The sequence below is a fragment of the Mercenaria mercenaria genome, chromosome 15, assembly GCF_021730395.1.
Source record: "Mercenaria mercenaria strain notata chromosome 15, MADL_Memer_1, whole genome shotgun sequence".
Classification (NCBI taxonomy): Eukaryota; Metazoa; Mollusca; class Bivalvia; order Venerida; family Veneridae; genus Mercenaria; species Mercenaria mercenaria.
The window spans coordinates 47,313,998-47,326,582 of NC_069375.1; the positions used below are offsets into that span (position 1 = coordinate 47,313,998).

The following is a 12,585-nucleotide window of genomic DNA, read 5'->3' on the forward strand; positions in this document are numbered from 1 at the left end:
CTTTTCCCCAGTATTTTACAGCAAATTCTAAGCTAGACTGCAACCCTTCAAATGCAAGCCTATGAATTACAGAAAACTTCCTTGATGATGGCAAACACATTTTTGCTTTTACTATATTATTATGGTATGACGCTATAAGTTCTGATATAAGATGATCAGAGTTAATTCTTCTATTTGATACAGTTCCATGTAAAAGCTCTTTGAGAGATATTTTCATATTTGTCAATACGAATGAAGTCTTTTTTGAATATCCTTTTACGGAACTAAATTCTTTCAATACCATTTCATGGGTTATGAATGACAATTCGACAAATCCAGTTTTAGATATCGTTATGTATGGAATATATTTATCCTCTGGCCTATATTTAAGTCCGTTCAGTGCCATTTCTATTAATTGGTCCTTTTCGATATCGCTTCTTACATCTATATCAATTAGATGACGAACCAGTTCAGGACTTCCGCCTTGCACAGCTCTCTCCAGCACATTATATCCCTCTGCATCGTAACAGTTACTCATCAATACTGCCGAACTTTTATGGAAAGCCCTGTCATGAAAAATGTTTAGTCGTAACAATGAAATTATGTTAGAAATCTTTAAGTAGTTATGTGCAATTGTATGTGCATGACATTTGTTGATAATTTCATCGCAGGTCTTGCAGATAAATTGTCTTCGAAGAACATCTAGTTTGGAATTGAGGAGCAGATGAGAAGTTAACTTTCTGGCTGCTATTGCATAATATGCGAACATTTGTAGCCCATGACGATCAGATTCTATAATAATCGGTAGTGTTGAAGTATCTTCAAAAAGCAAACGATCAGATATTTCCAATAAAAAAGTGATGATATGTAAACACTGTCTTCTTACAAAATGTTTTAGCAGTACTTGATCTATCCGGAGGATATTTGATTGTTTCATGAAATTCAAAGTCAAAAGTAAAACATACTCTTTTGAAGTCATCTGATCTAAGGATTCATTTAGAAGATCATTGCTACCAAAAAGATTTGGCGATACGACGAATTTGGAAAAGGACTTCAGTTGATGTATGGCATAATATAAAGGGTTTAAATCGTTTAAATCTTTTGCCTTCAGTAGAAGTTTTGACTTTTCCGGGAAACGAGAAAACAAGTGTAGCAAAACATAAAAATGGCCTTTTTGAATAGCATAATGTAAAATATTTCTGTTCATAGCATCTGTTACATTTAAATCGGAACCTCTGTTATAAGCATAGATATTATTATCGAAATATTTTTTTCTATATCTGCGATGTCATTTGCCAACTCCGAACCATAATCCGTCAATAGGGAATGATTAATATATGATATTTTTATGGTTTTTGATTCTCTGTTATATCCTATATATTTTAAGAGCAGTATTTCAGTGGCAGACACAGACCCACATGCTATTGCGGAATGTAACGGCGTGGAACCATTTATACATTTATACCATTTATAATACTCAGATTGTGTATCGAATTGTTTAAGAAGGAATCTGAGTACAGTCATGCTACTATGACATGCAGCTTTATGTATTGGGTAGCAACCCATATTGTCTTTGCTGTTCCAGTCTAGTTTAACTCCATACTCTGTCATCATGTCAAATACCCACAGAGGATCATATTTAGCAATGATATGTGCAACGGACATATTTGTTTCACAGAAGTAACTTTCCAACCTTTTCCATTCGCTTTTGTGTAGTTTCAAACGATCATTTAAATTAATAACGGCCGCACATTTTTCAATTCCTCTCAAAAGTCCGGTACTTATGAAATATTCCACAATATCTTTAAAACCATTTTGTAAAGCCGAAATAATTGGTGTTCTACCACCCCTATCAAAACACTCTGCGGCGTGTTCTGATTGTCCCACTAACAGTTTAACAATACCAAGTTTGTTTTCTCTTACAGCGATATGTAACGCAGACTCGCATGTGATATTTCCCCAGTCATCATAAAGAACATATGTGTAGTTATGAGAATCTAGATAGAGCAATTGACCTTGTACCCGCAATTGTCCTTTTGGGATCCAGTGTATGTATGGTTCACACTGGCGGCATTCATCTTTTATATTCCTTTCCAGGATATACTTCACTAAACTAACTTTTCCGATTTCAGAAGCGTAATATAAGCACTGCCAGTCGAGCATCCACTTGTATCGAGAATGTAATTGCTGAACAACTTTCAAGTGGCCCTTTTTACACGCTAAGTGAATTGGTAACAACATCATTGAATTTACTTTTTCCATGGGATAATCAAACAAAACTTTGTTATTTTTCAAAACATATTCAATGATATTTGTATGTCCATTTTGCGCAGCGATGTCTAAAACCCCATAGTCCCAAAGATAATGTTCAATTGAAACTTTTGATGCATTTTCAAAGTTTATGATATCCTGAAACGAGTCTGTCCGATAACGTATATTCGAACCTTTCTTTATCAGAGCATCAAATGTTTTCAAATGACCTAAGGATGCGGTAATAAATAAAGCTGTCTGATTGTCTTTATTTCGATGGTCAACGGCTTTGAAATGTAATGTCAATATATCTGTTGTTATGTAACTATCTGCCCTTCTGGCCAGCCTTAAAAGCGGATATTCGGCTGCATCATGTTCAAGTTGTGCTACCACTTTTTCAGACAGGTTCAAAAATCGTTGATAAAGGACACGTGATGAGGAAATGCCTACGTGAATCGCTAAATCAACAATGTCACATTGGTAAAAGCCATTTTCTATTAGCCTGAAAATGTATTTGGCGTTTACTTCATGACCGTTTTCTATGTCTACGTAAAAGTCAACGTTTTCAGCACTCATAAGCCATTGCTGCAGTGAAATGTGTATAAGACGAAGTTCGTTACCAATTTTACGAAAGAAGCTATCCAGCATTTGGACACTTTTATCAAACTGTTTTAAAGTCATGTCTGTTACATTTGATACTACACTCCATATAATTTCTTTCGTTGGTGTTTGAAATGTCGAAAACATAACCTCAAGGATGATCTTTGCATCTTCAAAGCGCATGCTTACTTTATTTTTAAACAGCCTAGTGAATTGTTCGTCATAATAGCGATCAAGTGAAGTTGACAACGATGTTCCGACTGCTTCTATTTCTTTATTTTCATGTAAAAGAGATAATACAAGGAAATTAGAAATATTGTAATCAATCAATTTGTCATTAGTCTTGGTGGACTTTCTTATACTTAGTTGTTTGAGATATGCGTTAATATCATTCATATTGTCTTCGGATTCATCACTGAGTTCCAAAAAGAGCAGGTCTGTGGTCAAGTGTCTTATCCTTGAATCTGGTCTAGATGAAACTAAAAATTTCACCCAAGCTGGAAATCGGTAAAGTCTTTGCTTCAGTATTAGTAGTATTTCATTCATGTCTCGGTAGGTGTCAAAGCATTCGTCTAAACCGTCAATGGCAATAATCACTGGTTCACTGCCAGAATACGGAATGTTTTTCAGCGGTATTATTAAACACTGGTCTAAGCATCCGTTTGGGTCTCTTTCACACATGTCTCTGTTAAAAACATTTGAACATGACTTGATCCCGTCAGCAATAAATGGCATTTGAGAAGATATCATATTAATTAATCTTAGAACAAAAACATATGAAAGTTTTGAAATTAAGACGTCAAATCTGCAAACATAATACGAGACAAGCTGACTCCTTAGTTTTCCGGCTGGGCCTCCAGAAGAAGAACATATTATATGTTTTATCAATGCAGATTTTCCGTATCCCATTCCGGCTTCAAGAAGTATTCCTCTGTTGTTTGCATTCATGTTAAATAGTTCCTTTCTAATATGATCAATCAACCAATTTCTTCCGACGAAGTTATTGTGGTGAGCTAGGTACTCAAATAGAGAAATCTGACTATACGGCATTGTATTTGACGTCTCAGAAAGGCAACCTGGAAATGAAATTCGTAATTATTTCTTTATTGCTCTGCATTTGATGTTTGTTGTAAAAAAATAAATTGGAAAGAAAACATTTAACCATTCATTTTCACTTGTATATTGCTCAGTCCCCGTGCAAAGCAAATATTCTGCATTAGGTTTTGACAAAAAAACTTCACTTCTGACGTTATTCATCTTTAGCCCATTTATTTGTGTGATACAGTTCTCAGTTACCTGCAAAAAACTTTTTTTTTCAGGAACAGAATCCAGAAACTGTTGCTAGATACACTAACCACTGTAACATCACATATGAAATACTAGTGGAAATGGCATAAATAGCGAGTAAGTAACAAATTGCCGTCCGCATAAAAGTCTTACAGAATTAATTTTCGGTCTATCTGCAACAGACTTACTTTGAATCTACCCTATCCAAAAATTAGAAAAGTACCTTAAACATCACAAATATATTACCTTCTCTTGACGTAAGTATATGCAAATTTCTACGGGGCCCTGGAAATTGTCCAGTTTGTTGTGAGGATTTGGTTTGAATCATTGTACACAGAGGATCAATCAAACACGGGCTTAAACCAAACATGATAGCAATTGCAAACACCATAACCATGGGAATGACGAAAGCTTGTCTTGTGAAACGCTTTTGTAGTTTCTCAAGCTGCAGATGAAATGTTCTGTTTGTGTCATCAAGTGTCAACGCGAGTCTGTCTAATTTAGCTTTTATATCAGCATTTTGCTTCCCAATCTGGTTAAAGGTATACCTAATATCGTCCTGAAATAGTTTGCCTTTTTTTAAATCTCGTAGTGTTTGTAACAAATTTGCATTGTTCGGTAATGATGGTTGAATATCAGGATGATTGACAACATTTGTGATATTCTGAAATATGACTTTCTTCTTGGCACTGGTAATTTTCATACTGACTGTGTTATGAACAAGATCGTTGCGAGAATCCTTTAGATTGTCCAACACTTGTACGACATGCCTTGGAAACTGTAAGCATCTATTCCACACATTATATATCGTCGATAAATCTTTCAAGTTAATGTTGTTCGTATTCCAACCTGGTAAGATAAAAACTTCAGCAATATCTCGAGAGCTATTTGGCCAGTTCCACGACTTTTTATCGTTCCAAATTCGCCGGATACCTCGAGGCATAGCATTCTCCAGTTCAATTCGCCATCCAGTGCATGTGACACACCACCTACAATTATAATACAAAGTTTTATATTGAAAAGAAAATATTAATTTACCAAAAAAAAAATCTTTATACAACAAACAAAATGTCATTTTAAAATAGTGTTGCTTACCACACGTATCGACATGAACAACATGTTTTTGCTGAATCAGACTGAGCAGGTAGAGTACACAGCATAGAATCAGACGACGAGCGGTTTTATTGGCACATTTATAAGCATGGCCTACTTTAAATATATTCTGTCACCTCCAGTGTTAATATAAAACGCATCAGAAATGTACTTTGCCGAAAATGGTATTTTGAACTGGACTGTATAGTTAAGATTATTTCAAATATAACAAGGCCGTATCCGTATTCTTATTGGTGAGGTTAACCCCTTAAAAACAGAAATACTAGTAATGTGTTCGAAAACAAGCAGTATTTCTTTCTCCTTGCGTCATGCATTTAAATGTTTTGATCGGTTCCTAAATAGTGGGTTTACGTTTATCGGTGTTCAGTGTACATGTTTATCCTCATTCCTTTAAATGAGTGTGTTAATCACATGATACAATCGCGATGGTCCTAATGTAATTTTATTTCAAAACAAATTGACTATGGTTAAATAAAATCTGTGTTTCCATATCATTTTTAAATGTTTTAAATGTACTCGTTTTTTGATAATGTAAACAAAGAGATTAGTACGTTGATATTCACCTGTATCGGTTAATCTCACCACAGTATTATCAACAAGTACGAAAGTTGCTGCCAAATGCAGCAAAAGGAAACTTCGCGCCAAACAAAACAGTGTATCTAGTACTGATACGAGGGTCATGCAAAACGTTCTGTTTCTAATGGGCTTTCGTGGTTTTCCCATGTATTCTTTAAAACGCTTTATTACACTTGAATGGTGTGTCTAATAGCTAACGATATCGGTTTATTTCGTGCAAACTGCTTTTCAAATGACCGATACTAGTATTTTAAATTGAAATGCATGCAGTCATATACACTGATCAAGGACTTAGGACACTATCATATGCTGCTAGCCTACATTTTGAATGCAAAAGTCCCACTGAGTATTTAAACAATACCCAAATCGTTTCGAATCACATATAAAGCAATGAATAACTTAACATATTACAGCAGAAACTGGTTTGTATCCGTTCTTATCAAGATATTGTTTTTTAAACTAGGCCAGGTTAATAATACTGTTTTGAAAAAATAAGATGTTTAATTTCCATTAGTTATGATGTCGTCACTGTAAAGAAGTTTCAAATATATGAATTCCAACTGAAAAAAAAGTGATAAAATCTAAAAGTTAAGGAAAAATTACATTTTAAGATTAAAATCCTATAAATAAATAAAAAAGAGAATGATATCTTTACAAACAACCTGTACTTTATTTAAACTTCCTATTCTTTCTTAATATATACACTGTTCATAATGTAAAGTTATTGATGCATTACATGTGTAGACATGCTGCAGTTTATTACAGTGGGCACTTGGTTATTCAAGTACATGTTCATGTTATAAGTGGTGGCAGATAAGACTGGGCTGTGTAACTTTAATACTAAGAAAAGGCAGTCATCTTATCAAGGCCGTAGGGTTCTCGCTGGGGATAAGTACCAGTGGAAAAGACAATATTTGTCTAAAAAATGTAATAAAAATGTATCCGAAATAACAGTTCTTTTGGGACTTGCCTTAGGAAGCTGTATTGGAAAAAGTTAACTCAGATGAGTCTGACTGCAACTCCGCTAAAGATAATGTTGTGCAAATCAGGGCTGAAGTTGTGGGCAAAACACATTCGAAATGTATTATTTGTAGGGCTAAAGTAGAAGAAGGCCGCTGCATAAAAATTCCACCTGAAGCTCGGCTGGACCTTTTATTTCGTGTTCTAGTTTTATCTCACGATTCAAGCCGTATTTGTATATGCCAGCTGAATGGAAAGCGACTTGACACATCACTTTCATGGCATCACACTGAATGTGAAACCGTCACTGATATGACCTGCCAAGAAGCTACTGATCTGATTGAACAGTTCTTGACCTATGCATCACAGGAAGAATCTTCATTTATACTAGATTTCCTTCGTCCAATATCCAGTGATAATGATTGCATTATTTGGACCAAGCCACAGTTTCAGTCCATGCCTGTGTATCTTGAAGATACAAGGTCCAGTTTAAACCACGACAAATGTGAGGCACTGCTTGTATTTTGGGTCAAGTTAAAAACTAATATGTCATTTCATCAAATAGGTTCTCTGATTATAGAAAACACTGATAATGGACGCAGAGCAGCTTCGCGTGCTTTCAGGACGATTGCTACGGTTCTGGACAAGCATTTTGTCCCTATTTACCTAAGAGCTAACCACCTTTCAAGACAAGTAGCTTTAGATAACCATATGACAACATACAAACTCACTGGATCTCTATGGCGGTAAACTTTGTGTAATATATGATGGAAGGTATTACTTCAAACAACAAAAAAGTGACTATGCCTTTGGTAGTAAAACATACTCCGGTCAGAAATATAAGTCTGTATTTAAGTTCATGTCATTGGCCTTGCCAGACGGTTATGTATTAGACTCTGTTGGTCCTTACCTTGCCGATAGCAAGAACAATGATGCAGACATATTTTATCCATGGTGACCTCATTGAATGATTTCAGGAAGGAGATGTTAGTATAGTAAACCGAAGTTTCCGTGACGTACTTAATGTATTTGAAGACCTTGGTTTGGAACCAAAGATGTCCTCCTTCCTAAAGGCTGGGATGATCCAACATTCTATTGAGGAAGCGAACAAATCTTGTGACAAAAGTAAGGTGGGCAGTAGAGGCATATCATGGGCGAATGAAAAAGTGGCTGTTCTTCGATCATGTTATCCACCATGATGAGGTTCACATTCCCGGAGCCTTAAACAGAATTCTGACAGCCGCCATGAATGCATTTCGTCCACCATTAATACAAACCAATAAGCATGACGTAGCCCATGCTAAAGATATGCTTCGTAAGGCAGAATTGACCCGCAATCAACTATTCAGCAGAACTGAAAAGCCGTCATCTTTGATGCTAAATATGCTGTTCCAAACTTCCCAAGGCTAAATCTGCAACAACTCCAGGCTTTAACATTTGGCAGTTATCATTTTAACAAGCCAAATGTTACGCCCGTTAGCATGTGTCCGAGGACGGTGAATATAATATTGATATTGACGCAGGCCTGCTTAGGTCACGAATCCTATCCACATCAATGTCAATCGTTATTTCGGTTGGATAGTCTATAGTCAGGATCAGATTAACGCTTGGTATTGTCAGTGCAAAGCTGGGCAAAGAACCGTTGGCTGATGTGCACATATTGCCTCTTTGTTGTGGTACTTAGGCCAAGTCCTCCACAAAGAGCAATCTCCAATTCAGTTTTCAAAAAGGAAAGAACATGAAGTAATGAATGCGTGTGACATTGTGTCTCAAAGACATAAACATAAAAGCACAGAAAGAAAGGAAAAAATAAGAAATAGAAAATATATAAAATAAAATAAAAACTGGAGAAAAAACAACTTCCTCATCACTGATTGTGTGCGCGTCGCGTAGAGGGCAAGAGTAGATTGTCTGTATTGAACAGCACACATTTGCAAATCTACTGCAACAAACAACCAGGATAAGTCAAATTCAACGAAAATTCAACCCAATCAACAATGATGTTTTCACAGTATTTGCTTCTCTAACTAATATACATGTATAACATATCTATTTGCACGTTTTGCAAACATTTGTATGTTATTTGAGTTACAAACAGATGTGAAAATATGTGACTATCAAATTATTTAAAATGATTATAAAAAGTGTTGGTTACCTGTACGAAATTTTACAGCTGTAAAAGACCTGTATTTTGGTTCAAAATAACAGTCATGCTTATTTCAAATTTACACCTGTAGATTTTATATAACAACATAGATTTTACAGCTGTAGATTTCAATTTACAGCTGTCAAACGACTGTAAAACAGTTCGAAATAGGCAAAAGAGCTACACCTGTAAAAAAGTTACAGCTGTAAAAATGCCAAAAAATTACAGCTGTAGAAGTATTATAGGTGTTGAAAAAGAGGGCATTATTTTAAGGGACAAAAGTAGAGGTGCAAAAAGTTTTAGGATGAACTTCAATTCTCTAAATAAGTTAGCAATTACTATGAAAATGGCAAAATAAATGATCTAGTACGTAAAATATATGTGGTATGGTTACAGTATAGCAGAGTAAGATACAAAGTAGAATATATGCAGATCTTGTTTATAAAACTTTCTTTGTCTGTCATGAAAACATATGACAAACTTGTAATTATTTCTTTTAATTTAAACTTATCGGCTTCCAGTATAGAGTAAATAGTTAATGTGTGTACTTATACATGTCCTTTTACAACTATAATAGATAATTAAACATCTGTACTTACTCTATACCGCTTTAAATTCCAAAATTTTACAAGATGTGATGTCTGTGTGAATTTCAGTTATTTCCTGCCAAAATGCATTAAAGATGGCTGACAATACGCATGTTTCCCTCCAAAAATGTTACAGCTGTAATTTTGAGACATGACCATTTTACAGCTGTAACTTTCAACAGTAAAACTTTTACAGCTGTAAATTGAGACCTTCATATTTTACACCTGAAAATTCTAACTGTATTTCTGATCATTTTTCCACTTACAGGTCTTTAACAGTTGTAATTTCAAAATACAGGTCTTTTACAGACGTTTTACAGCTGTAAAACAGGTCCTTTTTTTCGTACAGGTAGTTTACATGTGGGAACGCCCTGTAGTTATATTTTTTATTTAAAAGTGCATCAACACAATAGTTACAGAAAATTTGTATTATTAATATCCACATATAATGACCAAATACTAGTGTGGTTTTGATGCACGTGGGCGAACAATGTTGTATAATGAAAAATAGCTTTTATATGTGTATATAACATGGTACGTAATTCTATTTAGAGCAAAAAAAATCACCGTAGGCAAATTCAGAAATCCTTTAATTGAAATGTCACATTTGAAGATGGACGAAAAGACGTAGCTTTATTAAATGCTTGATATAGATTCAAAGCAGATAATATTATTTGATGAATTGTTTAGTATATATGGACCTCAGGCCATTGCAATGCGCACAGTGTTTAGGTGGATTTAAGCTTTTAAAGCTGGGAAATTATCCGTCCAATGTGATACCCGTTCTGGTAGGCCTAAAACATCGCTGCTGTAAAAGCTGTGGTCGAAAAGGATGCGCGGTTGTCAGTGAAAGATATAGCCAGTCGTACTGGCATATTTGAGGGCAGTGTGCAAACAATTGTGAAAAAGCGTTTGGACCTGAGAAAGGTTTGCGCTAGGTGGGTACCTCATTTGCTCACTGAGGAGCAAAAGGAACAACGCCTTAATTGTGACCGGGAATTTTTGAAAACACAAAGACTGTGATAGTCGGGTTATTTCTAACTTGCTAACAGGTGACGAAACCTGGTGCACATGTTTGAGCCACAGAGAAGGGCTGACAATAAGCAACGGAAGCGAAAAGATTAAAAACGCTCCTGTATTGCCAAGAGAACCACAAGTTCGAAAAAGATGTTATACGCAATTTTCTTCAGTTCTAGCGGGCTAATCGTTCAAGTGCCTTGTCCATCTGGTCATACAGTCACTGGACAATTCCACAAGAACTCTGTACTGCAAAAAGTGAGAAGTTTGACAATAAGAAACGTCCAAGCAAAAAATGGTCAGGAGTCCATCTTATACACGACAACGCCTCCTCTCATAAATGCGAAGTTGTTAAGTCTTTTTTTGGCTTCTTAAAAGGTGGAAGTTGTAAAGCATCCGCCTTATTCACCTGACCCGAGTCTCTGTGACCTTTTCGTCTTTCGAAGGTTTACGAAAATGCTTTCTGGAAATAAATTTAAGTCCAGAGGTTTTCTTGGCAGCGCCATTTGTCAGTGTCTCAAACAGATACCAAAGGAAGACTATTAGTATTAATTTGCTTTTCCCGACTGGACGAAAAGGTAACAAAATGTGTTTCGGTAAGTGAGGAATACTTTAAGGCTTATAATATAATCATTTTGATGAAACGTAGCACTTAAGAAATCCGAACCCAATGACAGACCTTTTTGCATAACCCTCATAGAACGGGAGATGATATAATGACACTTGTGTCTTTGTTGTAGACCCTAGGCAAACAGACAGTCTGATGGGGTTTCATGAATGTTGGAGAAAAAACATTGCCTTTGTAGTGCGAGCAGGATTTTTATTGTAGTATTTAGCGACCTAACTATTGACTGATCATGGCCCATATACAAAACTGACCTCTATGTTTCGGTATATGGAATGAAATGTATTGCATACACAAGGTTGTGTTTAAATTCAGACTTACGTAGTTGTTCATCCGAAATGACTGAGTTTCAGACTTAGCTCTGATGTTATCATGACCATTCTTCTGATAAATATCTAATCAGGAATGTGGGCTCTATATGATACTTTCAGGTTAAATGATGAGGAAGGACTAAGCTGTACAATAACATCATTTTATCCCGCCTGGGGGCGTGAAACTCACAGTCGATGATTATCATTTGAACGCTACACAAGTGTGATAGTCGGCCCCGAGTCACCAAACTGACTACTGTTTGAACAGAAATTGCCATGTTGTGATTAACCTTTAGCCTGCTAAATTTCTAAAATGAACTGGTCCATCATTCAATTTGGGCAGTACCATTTATTATTCGAAGGGGTGTTCACTGAAAATTTACTATCTGAATAGCGAACAGTGCAGACCATGATCAGACTGCACGGATGTGCAGGCTGATCTTGGTCTGCACTGGTCGCAAAGGCAGAATCGCTTGCCGCCAGCAGGCTAAAGATGGAATAAAATCATGTATGTGTTAATTTGGAAATCTTAGTGTTGTTGTGTTAGTTGTTACAGTTATTATACTGTTATAGCCTGTTGTACGTATAAAAGATACCATACCTATTTATATCTCTGTAATTTCGGCTACACTGATGTGCGCATACTGGCATATTACCCAGTGTCTGCTTAATATGATTATGTAAAGACAACAATCCTTGCTCTGTGAAATTTTCTAATGACTCCCCAGTTTTGTACGTTGCCACAAAAGCACCAATATAATTTTTACACTTTCGGTTTTGCCTTAACTGTCTAATATCCGCCATTGCTATATGATATCGGCTTACACTGAACCTGGTGTGGCAATTGATGAACCGGAGACGGGTACGTCCATATATATCTAGGGGTACTTCCTGTACGAAAACAGACCTGTTTTACAGCTTAAAAGACCTGTAATTTGAAATTACATTTGTAGAGTACCTGTAAGTGGAAAATGACCAGTAATACAGTTAAAATTTACAAGTTTAAAATATGCAGGTCTCAAAAATACTGCTGTAAAAATACAGTTGAAATGTACAGCTGTAAAATGGTCATGTCTCAAAATTACAGCTGTAACTTTTTTTTAGTGGCAGGGACCAGTTTCGCATTTGGCAAAT

At 35.8% G+C, this 12,585-nt stretch overlaps 1 protein-coding gene across 1 annotated transcript; it reads right to left on the reverse strand.

The window, feature by feature from the left end:
- Positions 1-540: 540 nt before the first annotated feature.
- On the reverse strand, positions 541-12,264 carry LOC123561413 (protein TANC1-like). The gene is made up of 3 exons (XM_053525183.1): positions 12,053-12,264; positions 4,363-5,105; positions 541-3,905 (listed from the first exon to the last, which is right to left on the reverse strand). Exons 1-3 carry the CDS (start codon positions 12,253-12,255, stop codon positions 1,201-1,203), a joined length of 3,651 nt encoding a protein of 1,216 aa, XP_053381158.1. The 5' UTR covers positions 12,256-12,264; the 3' UTR covers positions 541-1,200.
- Between the last annotated feature and the right edge of the window lie 321 nt (positions 12,265-12,585).